The sequence below is a fragment of the Anoplopoma fimbria genome, chromosome 3, assembly GCF_027596085.1.
Source record: "Anoplopoma fimbria isolate UVic2021 breed Golden Eagle Sablefish chromosome 3, Afim_UVic_2022, whole genome shotgun sequence".
Classification (NCBI taxonomy): domain Eukaryota; kingdom Metazoa; phylum Chordata; class Actinopteri; order Perciformes; family Anoplopomatidae; genus Anoplopoma; species Anoplopoma fimbria.
This window is the reverse complement of record NC_072451.1, coordinates 6,644,648-6,661,658: the sequence shown is the minus strand read 5'-3', so window position 1 is coordinate 6,661,658 and position 17,011 is coordinate 6,644,648. Positions and strand designations below refer to the sequence as shown.

Below are 17,011 nucleotides of genomic sequence, written 5' to 3'. Positions count from 1 at the left end.
AATAAGGTTTACATTTTTTAGAGGTATAACATTATATGCAACTTTCTAACAGCTTTTGTCATAATGAATAGAAATAATCCATTTGCAACCACATCTGAACATTGTAACATAAGGGTTAGTTTATCCATGCAGCAATATACGTATATACTCATGGACTCGTTTACCTTTCACTTTAAGTTTTGCAGTTGAAGAGGCTTTGTCAGCTGTGAATTTAATCTCACCCATATCTTCTGGGGTGACAGACTTGAACAGCAGTACATAGGTTCTGCCTGGAATAAAAAAAATGGTCAGCTTGTAGATCATCATTATTCAGGTAAATCCGACAAAATTGCATGAATATACAGGTGTATACATTGGTGTACTACTTCCTTGAGAACTTACCCTCTTGTCTCATCTTGATGTTGTCACTGACTTTGAGTTTGATACTTCCTTTGTACCACTGGCAGTCCACTTCATCATGTGAGACTTCACAGACAAATGAAGCACTCTCCTTCTCCATCACTTCAACATCCAGCAGCTTCTTAACAATCTTAATATCTCTGGCTGCAGGAAAAAAAATGTTTTAAGACATTTCTGTACACTGGAAATTGTTATACTATACCCTTAATAATGGTACCTGACTGATATGTGTGCTTCATGACATCATTAATAATTACCATGAATAGTGAGCTTGGCGGAGGTGTTGTCATCAGTAGTGCGACAGATGTAAGTGCCTGCATCTTGAGGGGTGCATTTGTTGATGACCAAAGAACGCTTTCGGCCCAAGGAGTGGATGCCAAAATTCTTACCCGGTTTCAGTTCCACGTCATCCTGAAGATTAATATTTTTTTCCAAATGTTACATATGCACATTTCACTTTTTAAATCTAATTTCACTCTGCAGACAGTAATTCAAATAATAATAATTTTCTCACCTTGAACCATTTAACATCTGCATTTGTTCTGGACAATTCACATTCAAAAGTAACCTTCTCCTTCTCAGGAACACTGATATCCATAATGGGCTTGGAGATCATAGCAGGAGGTTCTGTAGAATCAACACACATGTAGGCTAATGGTGACTAAACAATTACTCTTGGGTGCTGCAAAAAATTAGAGGCTGACCCTCAGATTTGGTGACGAACAGTAAGCAGCCCTTACCTGTGATAATCAGTTTGCCAGAACTATGTACCCCCTCAGCTTGGAAGGCAATAGTTCCCGAATCCTCCCTCTTGAGATTCGACAACGTTAAGGCATGCTTCTTTCCCAGAGCTGTAATACGGCAGTTGGCCCCTAACTTTAACTTGGCCCCATCCCTGGTCCAGGAGCCTTCCACATCAGCCTGGCTGAGTTCTACCTCAAGAGTTACCGTCTCTGTCTCATGTGCCTTGGTTTCTGTTAGTCCCTTTATAACCTGGATCTTCCTCACTGAAGAGAGAAGGATGAAATGTGTTAACAGGCAATCAAGGTTTTCTAGCTTGTCCTTAAAACAACCATAACTGAAGAAGAACATTCTATATATGTACTTTAATACTGTCTATTGTATCGTAAACATGTGAATGTAGATCAGTCTTACTCTCCACATTGAGCTTGGCCTGGGTTTTGTCATCCAGAGTTTCACAGGAGTAGATGCCCCGGTCAGCATAAGTCACACTCTTGAAGAACAGAGCCTGCTTAGCTCCATCTACCCGAATCTCCATGTTTCCTCCAGGCTGCAGCACTACGCTGTTCTTCATCCACCTCACTTCATCTGACACCTTACTCAGCTCCAACTCCAGCTTTACTTCGCTCTGCTCCTCCACTGTCACGTTTTCTAGCTTTTTCTTAATTGTCACAGGTTCATCTGATTAGGGAGCAAAGAAAAGTCAAAGTTAATGAGGAAATTCCATTACTTAACATACTTAAAAATGATATTTTAAATGCATGTTCTTACGCTGCACTTGTAGGGAAGCTTTGCAGCTTTTGCCTTCTGCATCGACGCTTATCTCTCCAGCATCTTTTTGGGTGACAGAGGTGATGGTGAGTGAATGACTGCTGCCACCACGCTCAATCTTATACTTGGGCCCAGCAGTTACTGGTATATTGTTGTGGAACCAATTAACGTTGGCGTCCGCTGGGTTGACAGCGCACTTGAAAATGGCGTCTTTTCCCTCCATTGCAGCCACATTGTTCAGTTTGGTGGTCAGCCTCACTAGTCTGGGTGCTGCAAGGAATATGTGACATCAAATGAAACAGACTGATATGAAGAGAAAGTTCCTACCCTGATACTTTAAATGTTTTGAGTAAACGATGAATTACCTTTTGAGGTGACTTTAGCAGAGGTCTTGTCATTTCTACATTCACAGCTGTATTCTCCTTCATCCTCTTTAGTCAGGCCAGTCACAGTGAGAACGCGCTTAGCACCATCTGTCCTGACACAGTGCCTGCCTCCGGGTTTAATTTCACGACCATCATGCTGCCAGACAACATCCCCTGAGGCTTGATTCAGTTCACACATCAGGCTGAGTGTACCTCCCAACTCCACCGTAGCAGGTTTCAAAGGGAGAACAAACTTCAAAGCTGTATCTGAAATGAAAACATGGATTTTAGACATCAAAACAAAATCTGGCATCGGAGGAGGTCTGTACAATAATTATCAGATTGGTTTAACATTTTTATTACTTGCCTTTAACTTGAACTTTGAACTCTAGTTTGTCATCAGCAGTTTGACAGGAGTAGGTTCCACTGTCTTTGGATTCTGAGGATTTTACTATCAGGGTACGCGACAGGGCCTCTTTTTTCATTTCGTACTTGCTGCCCTCCTTGAGCTCCACACCATCTCTAAACCACTTAACACTACCACTCTCTGCAGTCAGCTCAGTGGTCAAAACAACTTTTTCACTAGCTTGAACAATACATGTGTCCTTGACAAGCTTCTTCTGGAACTTAACAGCTGCATCTAAAGAGAAGTAAAAGCTTCTTTTCAGTAATTTGTGCAGTTATCAAAATTCTGGCAAAGATTGTTATAATTAAAAAACTATTTTACCTGTCATCTGCAGCTTAAATACCAGCTTTTCTGTTCCTGTCTCACATGTGTATTCTCCAGCATCTTTTTTATCCATTTTTTCTATCACCAGCTCACGACTCTTGCCCTTTGACTCCATGTGGACTGCTTTGCTGGAAGTCAGCATCTTGCCATCCTTGTACCATTTCACCTCCGTCTTGGAATCAGAAACCTCACAGCTCAGGGTGGCTTTCTGTGAGAAAGTAGCTTTAACCTCCTTCTGGACTGACTCCTTGTTGGAAAAAACGGCTGGGGCTTCTTCAGAGCAAATAAAAACATAACCAAACAAAATCAAAAAAACAAAAACAATCACAGTAGAAAAAGACACAATTCTCTATGACAAATAAGACAAATTAAATTCATATTTGCATATTCTCTAAAATACTAGTGCCATCTAAATCCTCCTACCTGCCACCTGTATCTTGAAAGCCAACTTCTCAGTCCCAGCCTCACAGATGTACTCTCCAGCATCCTTCTTCTCGACACTATCGATCACCAGCTGGCGACTCTTGCCTCTCGACTCAGTATGGATTGTCTTACTGGAAGTCAGCAGCTTGCCATCCTTGTACCATTTCACCTCGCTCTTGGTATCAGCTACCTCACAGCTCAGAGTGGCTTTCTGGGAGAGAGTGGCTTTCACCTCCTTCTGGACTGACTCCTTGTTGGAGAAGGCTGACTTGGATTGGATCTCTACAAAGTATAAATGGAGAATGTCATGATGTTGGCCGCCTCCATCTCAATACAAGTCCTTAAAATATTGCAAAACTTCTGCGTCAGTATGATACAAGCAAAGATATAACCAAGAAAATGTGCTTAACGTCAACACTTCAACAGAGATAAACTACAGTGGACAAATGTGCAGCCAAGACCGGCAACATGTTTTGTGTGGCTACATAAATAAAACAGCAACAAAAAAAGTACAAGGGACAACGCAAACTCAACTGACATTTAGTATTCATTAAACATACTAAGTTCTCCTTACCTTCCACTTGTAATTTAAAGACCAGCTTCTCAGCCCCAGCTTCACACATGTACTCTCCAGCATCCTTCTTCTCCACACTATCGATCACCAGCTGGCGACTCTTGCCCTTTGACTCAGTATGGATAGCCTTACTGGTGGCCACCAGCTTGCCATCCTTGTACCATTTCACCTCGGTCTTGGTATCAGATACCTCCCAACTCAGAGTGGACTTCTGGGAAAGAGCGGCTTTCACCTCCTTCTGGACTGACTCCTTGTTAGAGGAGGCAGACTGGACCTTTGTGTCTGTGGAGGACACCATGAATGTGGATGAAAAGCTTTATACTTGTCCATGATATGTTAACATCTGCAATACCTGTTAGGTATATCAATCAGCAGACATACTGTAAGACAGTTCAGTCATGGACCCTACCTGCCACCTGGAGTTTGAAGACCAGCTTCTCAGTCCCAGCCTCACAGATGTACTCTCCAGCATCCTTCTTCTCAACACTATCGATCACCAGCTGGCGACTTTTACCCTTTGACTCTGTGTGTACTGTCTTGCTGGAAGTCAACACTTTGCCATCCTTGTACCATTTCACCTCTGTCTTGGAATCCGAAACATCACAGCTCAGAGTGGCTTTCTGGGAGAGAGTAGCTTTCACCTCCTTCTGGACCGACTCCTTGTTGGAGAAGCTTGACTGGGCCTCTGATGGAGGAGGTAAAACAGACAAAATATCAGATCCAATAAACATCCAATTAGTATTGTTATTATTTTGAAAATCCACTCTCCCATACCTGTCACATGTATCTTAAAAGCCAACTTCTCAGTCCCAGCCTCACAGATGTACTCTCCAGCATCCTTCTTCTCCACGCTATCGATCACCAGCTGGCGACTTTTACCCTTTGACTCTGTGTGTACTGTCTTGCTGGAAGTCAACACTTTGCCATCCTTGTACCATTTCACCTCTGTCTTGGAATCCGAAACATCACAGCTCAGAGTGGCTTTCTGGGAGAGAGTAGCTTTCACCTCCTTCTGGACCGACTCCTTGTTGGAGAAGGCTGACTGGGCCTCTGATGGAGGAGGTAAAACAGACAAAATATCAGATCCAATAAACATCCAATTAGTATTGTTATTATTTTGAAAATCCACTCTCCCATACCTGTCACATGTATCTTAAAAGCCAACTTCTCAGTCCCAGCCTCACAGATGTACTCTCCAGCATCCTTCTTCTCGACACTATCGATCACCAGCTGGCGACTCTTGCCTCTCGACTCAGTATGGACTGTCTTACTGGAAGTCAGCATCTTGCCATCCTTGTACCATTTCACCTCGCTCTTGGTATCAGCTACCTCACAGCTCAGAGTGGCTTTCTGGGATAGAGTGGCTTTAACCTCCTTCTGGACTGACTCCTTGTTGGAGAAGGCTGACTGGGCCTCTGATGGAGGAGGTAAGAAAGACAAAATATCAGATCCAATAAACACCCAATTAGTATTGTTATTATTTTGAAAATCCACTCTCCCATACCTGTCACATGTATCTTAAAAGCCAACTTCTCAGTCCCAGCCTCACAGATGTACTCTCCAGCGTCCTTCTTCTCCACGCTATCGATCACCAGCTGGCGACTCTTGCCTCTCGACTCAGTATGGACTGTCTTACTGGAAGTCAGCATCTTGCCATCCTTGTACCATTTCACCTCGCTCTTGGTATCAGCTACCTCACAGCTCAGAGTGGCTTTCTGGGATAGAGTGGCTTTAACCTCCTTCTGGACTGACTCCTTGTTGGAGAAAGCTGACTGAATCTCTGAGGGTAGTGTCAAAGAGAAATACAGTGTTTTTATGAGCACCATTTAAGATCACCAATGGCTGAAACATATAAGAGACATCTAATTCATGCATTCCTTAAGGCATCATTAATTATTTAAACTTCATCAAGTCTTGTTTGGGACATTTGTCACATAAATGTGAATTAAATGTGTAGAAACTAAACTCTAAAACCCTTAACTCAAATCACATTCGTGCAGTAGCTCACAAACATTTTATCAATTCATTTTAATTGAAAATATTTGTTAAATTCTACATATCAAAAAAATCAATCGAGCAGTCCTACCTGACACAGTTATCTTGAAGACGAGCTTATCCCCTCCGGCTTCACATGAATACTCTCCAGCATCGCTCTTCTCCACCTTTTCAATCACCAGCTGACGAGTATTGCCTTTTACTTCTGAGTATATCGTCCTACTGGATATCAACAACTTGCCGTCTTTATACCATTTCACTTCTGACTTGCTATCAGAAACATCACAACTCAGAGTGGCCTTCTGGGAGAGAGTAGCTTTCACCTGCTTCTGGACCGACTCCTTGTTGGAGAAGGCAGCTACGGCTTGAGATTCTGAGAAAGAAATAAGGTGAAGAAATGTATATAATATCATAATAATATCTGTGATGTGCAGTTAAGTATTGAAAAATGTTACAAAAGCATTATACAATCATACCTTTTATCTTGACCTGGAATGTGACTTTGTCTGCTGCTGTCTCACAGGAGTAATGTCCTTCGTCGATTTTCTTGGCGTTCTTGATGATGAGTTTCCTTTGAGTCCCTTGGGAGATGAAGGTAGTTCTTTGGTGATCAGTGATCACGACTTGATCTTTTTTCCACACAACGGTCGCGCTGGCAGGAGATACCTCACAGCTCAGCTCGAGATCTCCTTTAAGGGACGATGACATTCCCACAGTACCTCTGGCTTTGTTCAGGAACTTGGCAGGTTCATCTTACAGAAAAAGAGATGGAAATGTAATCATTACTTTTTTAATTAAATATTTGTGAAGTTATTTCATTTGATTTCATACAAATGATATGTGTGTTAGCGAATTAGAGAGGAGTTCAAGTAAAATCTTTCTAACAATAATTAAATTCCCTTCACCAATGTATATCTTAATGTATGGTACCAGAGAAGCTCATGTGTGGGAAAAGCCTGACTTGGTGTAGCAGAGTAACCCTGGCGTTGACTACATGGTGACAGATAGTTCTTTCCTGTATTTGATGGCTCATGAGCATATGCTTGAAGCCATCAGAGCAGGTCAAATTTCAGTATATCGCATGAGACAAACTGACAGACAAACTGTCTGCATGTGGGCTTGAGGCAATACTTGTTGCGGACACTGAGCCTAAATCCCTTTAACGCAATCATATTAGCACCGAGCAGAGTATATTGGTGATACTGGCTTCACAGGCCTTCACACAATCGATGGCAGAAAGAATGTGGTGATAAAGTGAAACTACTTTTTTGATGAGCATACCTTTAAGAGCAAGTTGCATCGGCAGTCTGTCGTCAGCTAGAACACACTCGTAGATGCCAACATCCTCCTCAGTAACATTGTGTACTATAAGGATCCTCTTGCGGTCGATGATCATATATTCATACTTCTTTCCCAATTTCACCTCCCGCCCATTCCTCATCCAAACCACCTGAAGAAACAAACACAGAACACATTACCAAAATAGGCATGATAAAGTAAAAATAAAACTTATAGTAAAGAGTGCTTGAATTTTATTGTCAAGAAAAACTACTGTGACTTAAGTTTTGCTAAGTAGGATTACTTGTGCTGACAAGTTCTCAAATCCAAAAGTGTCTCCTTTGAAGACTATTCTGCGTAACAGTGACATGAAATGAGATTTGTGGCACACTGTACTGACTTAATCCTCTCCATATGAATACCTGGGACCAACTTTGCCATTAAAAAGGAGGATCAAAGCTAACTAATATGAAATATCCCTTTGGAAAGACAACTGGTGATACAATGTGCAAAGTACAATGCTTCGTCAAAAAGCGGATTTTAGATTAGACTCAAAATAGCACAGAAAAAAACCTACTCAATAACAAAAATTATCATAATTTTTTTATATCGCTGCATACTAGTAAAGTAACAGGTCCATGTATGTTCCCTTCACAAACCTGTGCATCGTAATCCGACACCTCAGCAGTCAGCTGAGCAGTGGCTTGGGCACTGCTGAATACCACCTCCAGCACGTCTGACTTGTTGGTGAACCTAACAGAAGGAGCTAAAAATACAGTTTTTATGTTAGAAGGCTAAAATAAATTAAATAGCAAATAATTGCATTAAATAGTAATGGCATTCAATTAAAAACAATAAAGGTTTTAAAACAGAAAGCCAATTGTACTACGATTTATGTATATGAGTGCATACCCTTCACAGATAGGATGCAACTGCTTTGCGAGCCTCCACCCACAAACTTGACCTCAGTTCCGTTCATTTCCATGGTCACGACACGGATGAGCAGAGTATGTGTGTTCTTGGACCTGGTGATGAGGTAGTCTGCTCCACTGCGCAGGAGGCGGCCATTTAGAGACCAGAAGCCAGAACAAACAGCAGACAGCTCCACGGAGATGGAGAACTCCTTACCAGAGAATGCAACGCTGTTCACCAGGCCTTTCTTGATTTCAGCACTGGGTTCTGGAGACAACAGGCAAACCAGAAATGAGAAAATAACACTTGAATACAACAACAGCACATAACTACTAATGACAAATGACAAAGAGACATCAGACATCAGTCTTACCTATGTAGAAGCTTCCAGGGACCTCCAGGTAGGGACTTTGGCCAAAGTCATTCATGGCAGAGATACGGAACTGGTAGGTGGCTTCTTCTGTGAAGTTGCAGACGGTGATCTCTGTTGAAACAATGGTTTCACCAGCATTGCACCTCTGCCACATCTGAGTGCCAATCTTCCTCTTCTCCACAACATAGCACTTGATGGGTACAGGGCGGTCGCTGTCTGGAGGAGACCACTGAATGGTGAGGGATGAGTTCGTCTTGTTCTGCACCACAGCATTGACTGGGGGATCGGGAGGATGCTTCCTTGCAGCTAGAGCAGAAAAAGTGATGATTGTGCAGTTTATATAATCAGATCAGTACTGAGTGATCATAGTTCATCATTATTATCATTATTTTGTCCAACCAAAAAAATAGGTAGTAAAAAGAACTGTAAAAGACAATTAAGATAATTACTAAAAAGTACTTCAAGTAATGAAGTCTGGTTAGTTTAGTTAAATGTTTTGTTATTTAAACATCAATTTCCACATTTGAATCCATCCTGACAATTATGCAAGCAAGTCAGAACAAATGCAGTAAGCCTGAATTAGACCCAGGTATCATCCTCACCAGTGACGGAGAATCGAGTGGAGGTCTTGCAGTCTCCAGCCACAAAGGCCACCTCTCCTGAGTCATCGGCCTGGCAATCTCTAATTGTGAGTGTGTATTGTCTGAGCACGCAGCCAATGGATATGCGGGAATCTTCCCTCAATTTCTCGCCATTGCGGGTCCAGTAAGCATCTGGGAAGGGATGCTCCAGCTCCACACAGAAGATGACAGTGTCACTGACAGGGACTACTGTTCTCCGGGGAAGTTTCTTTGTAATGTTGCCTGGAATATGAGAGGAAGAAGAAGTTATATAAAGAAACACATTGACTAGCAGTATTTTAAGAAGGTCATATTAATTAGTCTTGAATATACCATTGTAATGCCTGTACATAATATTTATTTAAAAAAAAAAAATGACATAAAAATGTTTCACCCATACCCAGGACAGTGAGCTCAGCCACAGTGCGACTGCCCTCTTTCATCTCGCAGATATAAACACCGTCATCGTTGGTGGTGACATTGTGTATGGTGAGACGTCGAAGGGTGCCTTCCTGCTCGATGTAATATTTGGTACTTTGCTGCAGCCGTGTTTCCTCCATGAACCAGTTGGCCTGGGTGGCAGTAACAGGCACCTCACACATCAGTGTGGCTGAGGTTTTCTCTTGAACCTCCACATCCTGAAGCTTCCTTCTGAATGGCACCTTAGGCTCTGACACAATGAACAAATAACAGAGTCCTCAGGTTAAGCCGCCATTGGTTATGCATATGTCAGTCTATAAAATACAAAAAGCAGTACTTTACGATCAACATTTTTATTAACTTTCTACATTTATCTCCCTTCATCTAGAACTGTAAAGTAGTTCAGGCTAGTGTAATAATAAAATCAAGGTTGGAGAAAATAGAAACCTGCTTCAGAGATATTCCATCAGATTGGACATTTAATGTGTGTATTTTTTTGAACAACCAAACCTTGATGCTTGGCTTTTCAACATTGTCATAAAATCTTACAGAGGAAGATGTGGGCAAACATTAGCAAAAATATAGCAAGTGAAATAAAAGCTCTTTGGTAATCAACTGTGAAATCTTTTGTTTTTGAAGCCGATGTTTAGCAGTTAAACAATTGATGTCTGGAAGGTAGGAAATCAATCAAAAAACTTTTGGAACGGTCTAGGAAATGCTTGTATGTAAAGTATGACAATTTCAAAATATATGTGCTTAATGCCTGTAAAATAATGTCTAAAAATGCTACTGATATTTATTTAGATTCACATGAATTTGTTAAATGTGAACTGGGGGTTTAAATGCGCTTACTACACCCGCTACTTCAATGGAGGTTGCGGAGTACCTATTGTACATTTCCCCTAAGTCTCAGTTTCTCTTAATGCGCTCTGAACCACAAATGAGGGTTACAGTTTTAAACTGTATCTATATCCATACGTTTGGATACAAGCCAACTCTATAGGAATCAAGTGTTGAAACATGTGGATCTCCACTTTCAGTTATGGTTGAAGTCCACTGGGTTCAGTATATCAATCAAAGTACCGACATAAAATAAATGCAACATTTACATTAATATATATTCTGTATTCATCATTCCAAAGGGCCAGTTAGCTGTTTACAGCCCGGCAGTTGAATATTTTTACTTTGAGAATATCAGACACTTGTCATTCACTAGGGAGAATACAAGTTGGTGAGATACAGTGTGGCTCCAGAGTACTTTATCTTGTAATTTAGTAAGAAACGTTGACAATAGGCAGTACATGGTAAACATAAACAATCCTTAAGAGTTACTTATTTTGGTACTTTGATGGGTTATCTTCCCAAGAATGTGACTGATTTCCTTTTCTACCGGGAATTTTATTTCTAAGTGATGTATAATAATCCAAAGTAGTTAAATCAAAGGTTACACAAAATACAATGTTTCTGTCTACTTTGTTGAAAACGAAAAGCCAACTATTTCTTCTTTTATCTTTTGTATTTATTTATCTTGTGTATTTATCATAACATTGATAAATTGTCGCACAAACACTAAGAGTTCAAATTATTTATATTTTCCATTGCAAAATGTCCCTTTAAATCCTGCAAACTAACAACCTGCAGGGCAAACGTCAAAAGTTTCCAGTTTTCTGCACCAGCAATAAACTACACATCAGTAGCACCGTGGTCCTCATTATCGGACATACCAACAGAAATGTACCACCCTACGGTTTCACCCCTTGGGCATATTTATTTCCAATGGAAGTCTCACTAACGGTGGTGTGAATGTAGTCCATTGAGTGAGTGACCATCTTAGCATCTGTGAACTACTCATCACCAGCAGAAAATAGATGCAACTCAACACCCTACTTCAGAGTAGAGCCAGAATTCAACCTTGTTGTGAAAAGCCACACACATTTTGATATGTTTAAGTGAGACTTTGGTGTATTGATTTGAACAACACGTCCAGTAGTGAGTTTATCCTATTAACATACAGCTTTTTCCTCTGTGCTATAGACCTCCATTGCTATTGCTTCAAACACATAACACGAAAAAGAGCCACACTGATGCACTGGGCGACCCGTTTCTATAAACTAGTGTGGCCCTGTAGTTTATTTGAGGAAATCCCACATACACTAACCAGGTGTTATAAATACTCAGTAGAACACCAAATGGGTATTCATTTGCAGCTCAATATAATTCTGTTTGAGTAATGTTTGCTAAAAACTACAATGCCCAGCCCTTTTAGGAAATTACTAAGGGGCTGGTGTCTTGGGGCTGGGAAAGAGACGGACAAACATGTTGGGAATGTGCTGTAAATGCTGTATATAGTGGCCTAGAGTCACAGCCTCTATAATGTCATAGGTGCTGACAGATGATGCATATATGTCATGAATATGTCTCCAATGACAGCCTACATGTAAAGGACGCTCTCAAATGTGCGTTAAATTTGTATCACTGACTGTACTGTATTTAGCATGTTCTTAATACATGACCATCTTACCTTTGACTGTTACCAAAACAGCACTGTAGGTCTGGCCAGCCATATTGGTTGCATTGCAGGTGTAGAGACCGTTATCAGTCTGCTTGCAGTACAGGATCTTGAGGATGAAGTTCTCAGCTTGGTCCTCATAAATGACATGCCTGCGGCCCTCGCTGATGTTTGACCCATCCTTCCTCCAGATGATGTGGGGTTTGGGGTGACCCGTCACAAAGCAGCTGAGTTTGGCATGCTTGCCTTCAGTCACTGTGCAGGTACGGGTGAACACACCTTTGGGCAGCTTTGCCAGCGCAGATGCCCTCAGCTCATATTCCAGATTCAGAGAACTCAAACTATCTGTGATGTTGGCCTTGGAGGAGGAAGAAACAGAGGATCTGCTTTCTTCGGTGCGATAGAGAGAGATGTCCTGATTCATTCCTTCTTTGCGCTTTTGCAGGTGAGAAAGGAGGGAGGTGCTTTTGTCTGCAGCCAGGTGGCGGGAATCCTGGGCATCTACGACAAGAGCCGCCGCAGCGTGGGAACGACCGACCGTGTTCTGGGCCCTGCAGGTGAAGGTGCCGCTATCCAGGTTACGCACACTTTGAATCTTTAAGGTGCTGCTGTCGCTGTCGGAAACGATCTTGATACGGTTAGTCTCCCCCAAGTAGCGCCCATCTTTCTCCCAATCAAAGTTGGCCTCAGGGTAAGCTACAACCCGGCAGTAGAAAACAACATCGTCTCCCAAACCTACACGTGAAGAGATAGGCTTAACCATGAAAGCAGGGGCTCTCTGAGCCATCTCCGCTGGCAGGGCCACTTTGAGGGTCACGGCGGCATAAGCTTCCCCAACACTGTTTTTGGCCCGGCACATGAATTGGCCACTGTCCTCCAGTGTTAGGTCATAGATGGTGAGGCGGTACACATCTCCATCCTCCACGGTTTTAAAGCGTCCCCCAGATGTCAGCTTCAGCTTTTCCTTCTCCCAGGTGATCAGTGGGGTGGGGCTGCCCACGATGGTGCAGCTCAGGGTGGCATCCTTGCCTGCACACACTGAGAACGCCTTTGGGCGGGTGAGAAACCGGGGGACTCCTCCGAACAAGTTTTTATCCATTTTTTGATCCTGTAATCAAAGAATAGATGAATATTACAATACAGTACCGGGACGGGTTTAGCAAGAAAAATATGCAACATTGAACAAGACGTCATTTTTGTTTAAGTCGTTCTAATGATTTCCATAGCCTGCAAAACAACAGGTAGTAGTTTGATATAGTTTACTATTAGCTACCAAACACCAAAATCCTTTTGCAGTTAATAATTTGTGTTCAACTATGAACAATTGATAAAAGGCAGTTTTACAATTGAATTTGATAAAGGTTTGGAAAGAACATATCTTTCTCCTGAACTGTAACACATTTGGCTGCACATTTTGTACAATAAAAAGGTGGTAAGTTATATTATATTACTTTTTGGCCACACATTAGATTACAAATAAACCCAAACCATTGTGGGATGTGACAGTGTGTTGAGTGTACTCTATAAATATGTTATGCTATGAAAATAGACATAACTCCACAGTCCAGAAAGGCATATTTATGGCAGGCAGTTACAGTAACTGTCAGTCAACATACCCCTGTGCTGGGCCTGCAGATATACATCAATACAACGACTTAACTTCATGCCCTGCAGCCTATTCAATAATAAAAGTAGTTTAACAACACAACAACAAACACATTCCCTTGTAACAAGGTCAAATGAAGCCGATATGTTCCTTTCAAAGAGTGACATTTGCCAGCTTTGTCACCTCTGTCGCTTGAACTGCCATGTCCCAAAAATAACCTCAGCTGTCAGACCCTGTCTCTGTCCATTGCCATTTGTAGAAGCGAAAGAGATATCAGCTGTTTGATAAAGCTTCCACTTCAGAAACATACTTCTATTCTCTCTGTCCCTAACGGAAAACCCCAACTAAAAAAAAAATACTTTTAAAATATATGTTTTGGAATTCTATTTGCATAATTTGAGGTTTATAAAAAAAAAAACTGGAGCACATAGGCTTTTAATTACAGTGTTATTCTAATTGAAACTGGAAGTAATGACGCAAATGTAACTGTTACAAGTATGAAAGTATATTATTTAGATACTTATGAGATTTAAAGATGAAATAAATGGGGAGAAAAACTATAAATGCCATAACGGTAAAGTTTTGGCTTTTATTATTCTTGTTAAGTAATTCTTTTTTTTTTTGCCATAAATGACTTTTTCACCTTGAGTCTTCAGCCACTCAGGTAGAACGGTCGATGAATCATTCGGGCTGAAACGTCAGGTGGTCGTCAAAATTTCCGAATGATATCTCCAACTCCAAAATCACTTTCTTTATTAAGAAGTCCAGCCAAAATAAATTAAAAAAATAAAAAATAATGTCTTCTTTGTGCTCAAATATCCTTGAAATGGTTGTAAATCCAGAATGGTGGAACATCACCCCCAAAGTCTCCTGCGGTGGGCGGTGGACGAGACTTATTCTTTCTTTCTTCCCTGGTACCTCATGATGCCAAAGAGCTGACGTCCCTCGTTTTGCTCAGCCTCCTTTCCAAAATAGACTCGTCCCACAGTTAGGAGACAGGAGACAGGAGACAGGAGGCAGGAGACAGGAGACAGGAGACAGACTGGCCTGTCCTCTGCTGGGCTGCACACTGCAGGTCGGACACTTAAGTCATAAAAACAGCTCATAACACTGAATAATAGACTATTTAAGTTACCAAAAATGCGCACATTGTACTTAGTTAGTGTACTAGTAGTAGTGTACTACTTAAGTACAATGTTGAAGTAGTTTTACTTTTCTTTCCTATTTAAATGCTACTTTATACTTTTACTCCACTATCTTGACAGCTGGAGTTATTTTGCAAATAAGGATTTTACAAGCAAAACATTTTGTTTTATTTTTTATTTTTTTTATCTTGTCTTTCTTCTACTATGTCTCTTGTGTGCACTTTACTCTATACTGCTGTAAGCCTGCAAATTTCCCGCTGCGGGACTAATAAAGGATTATCTTATCTTATCTTATCTTATCTTAAACACATGATGATTTTTTTTTAAATATGACCCTGTGCTGCAGTGGTTGAAAGTAACTAAGAAGGTTATTTATTCATGTACCTAAGTACTTGGTTATTTCTTATGTAAGTAACTTTATTCCTTCTACTCCACTACATTTATTTGACAGCTTTAGTTACTAGTTACTTTGTATATTAATATTATAGTAAATATATGAATAATGATGTGTTATTATAGATTAAGCAACCCAGCAGTATATCAATTTGTTAAAATGAGCCCCACATTTACCAGCTGCAACTTTACAATATATAATGTGATCCAATAATATAAACTTTATTCTGAACTGGGCCATTCTGTACAATGAGCACTTTTACTTTTGGTACTTTAAGTATATTTTGATGGTAATACTTTTGTATTTTTACTTTAAAAACAAAAGAATATTGAATGTCAGAAAGTAAAAGATCTGACTACTTCTCCCACCACTGCTATGCTGTAGATTAAATTAGAGAGCAGGTTCAGATCTGTGCAGTAAACAAAAATAAATTAACTTAATATCAGTATTCTTATCAGACTGTTGGTACCTCACAAACAATCATATTTTCATAAATGTCAGTCTTCCTTAAAGTCTTATATTGTTTTGACCTTTTCCTTTGATTCACTAAAACCTTACCAACATACAGTGCAAGTAGACTATCTGACATCATGTCTCACATAATCCAAACAATAACAATGCATTGCATGCAATTGCAGAACTATGATCATAGCCTGCTAACTGCCCATTTTTTGAATAACCTTCCCTTTCTTGCGGACATTTACCTAATATCTATATGTATGTATGCAGTATGTGTGTAAAGCCTGAATCTCTATTGAATGTACATGTGATTGAACTTGCTTGAGCTTGTGACGCATTGTATTCCACAGCCACCATGATGACAGCTGCTTTACGCAGCTGCTCAGGCCCATTAACAAGTTATGACATCATATTCTACAAATGCCTCGAATACAGTAATGCTTTAAAATGCATCTCCCATGACATCTTTACAATGATTAAAACACGTATAGCATGACACAGCAATCATTAGATAGCAGGGCATTTATTTTTTATTATGCCCTACTTTATCACATATTTAGATATATAATTATATTTCTTATATTTAATGTTTCTCTATAATACAATGGGTTACAAGTCTTACCCCTTTCTTCCCTATTCTTTGGCCTCCATGGTATTTACTTGGTCTTTCCAGAATGGGCTTTCCCCCACTGCCAGTGACTGACAGCAGCAGGTCGCCTGGACCCTGATTTAAACTCCCCGAAACTCTAGCAGACAGTAATCCACTGTTGCTGCTCGCCTCTGCTTCATCCTGTTCTGGCTACTGGGTTTGGTTTCCATGCTCCTGAAAGTATGCTGAGAAAAAAAACTATTTTATGAAACCTCTTTTGTCTGTCTGTCCCACATTCACACAAACATTTGAATTGTAATATAAGGGGGAAAATAAAAGCCTGTTTGGTTTATATAAAAGTAAATTCAAACGTACCTCCAGTTGTTTTTTCTCCTCAACCTTTGCACTTTCTGTGGTCTGCATTTCCTGAATCAGTTAATAGCACCAAATGATATCATGGATGGTATTTCCACAACCTTTGGTAATTATCCAAAAGTCCTTCTCGGCCAACAGATAGATCTAATACAGCAGAGGGCAGCATTCAGGCACATAGCACCTGGCTACGCTGTTAAGCAGCAAGCAAAAATGTCTTGGTGATGAGACAATATTCACAAAACATTTGCAATGTATACTCTCCAATATCTGTCCTACATGGTCTTCAACTTGCCCTCTTAGACATTTCAAGAATAAGGTCACGGTTGTATCGTG

At 40.6% G+C, this 17,011-nt stretch overlaps 1 protein-coding gene across 1 annotated transcript in view; it reads right to left on the bottom strand.

Annotated features, from left to right (window-relative positions):
* The window catches only part of obscnb (obscurin, cytoskeletal calmodulin and titin-interacting RhoGEF b), a 53,544-nt gene extending 40,335 nt beyond the window's left edge, over positions 1-13,209 (bottom strand). Inside the window, exons 1-23 of the mRNA XM_054596350.1 lie at positions 12,123-13,209; positions 9,582-9,851; positions 9,164-9,424; positions 8,562-8,867; positions 8,189-8,455; positions 7,936-8,042; positions 7,280-7,448; positions 6,475-6,750; positions 6,090-6,371; positions 5,508-5,783; positions 5,143-5,418; positions 4,778-5,053; positions 3,430-3,711; positions 3,004-3,279; positions 2,644-2,916; positions 2,277-2,543; positions 1,912-2,181; positions 1,555-1,821; positions 1,140-1,406; positions 914-1,026; positions 657-810; positions 382-543; positions 165-269 (exon numbers count right to left, since the gene is read on the bottom strand). Of these exons, the coding sequence (XP_054452325.1) occupies positions 165-269; positions 382-543; positions 657-810; positions 914-1,026; positions 1,140-1,406; positions 1,555-1,821; positions 1,912-2,181; positions 2,277-2,543; positions 2,644-2,916; positions 3,004-3,279; positions 3,430-3,711; positions 4,778-5,053; positions 5,143-5,418; positions 5,508-5,783; positions 6,090-6,371; positions 6,475-6,750; positions 7,280-7,448; positions 7,936-8,042; positions 8,189-8,455; positions 8,562-8,867; positions 9,164-9,424; positions 9,582-9,851; positions 12,123-13,209 (6,289 nt within the window). The remainder of the gene's footprint in view (positions 1-164; positions 270-381; positions 544-656; positions 811-913; positions 1,027-1,139; positions 1,407-1,554; positions 1,822-1,911; positions 2,182-2,276; positions 2,544-2,643; positions 2,917-3,003; positions 3,280-3,429; positions 3,712-4,777; positions 5,054-5,142; positions 5,419-5,507; positions 5,784-6,089; positions 6,372-6,474; positions 6,751-7,279; positions 7,449-7,935; positions 8,043-8,188; positions 8,456-8,561; positions 8,868-9,163; positions 9,425-9,581; positions 9,852-12,122) is intronic.
* Positions 13,210-17,011: the final 3,802 nt, after the last annotated feature.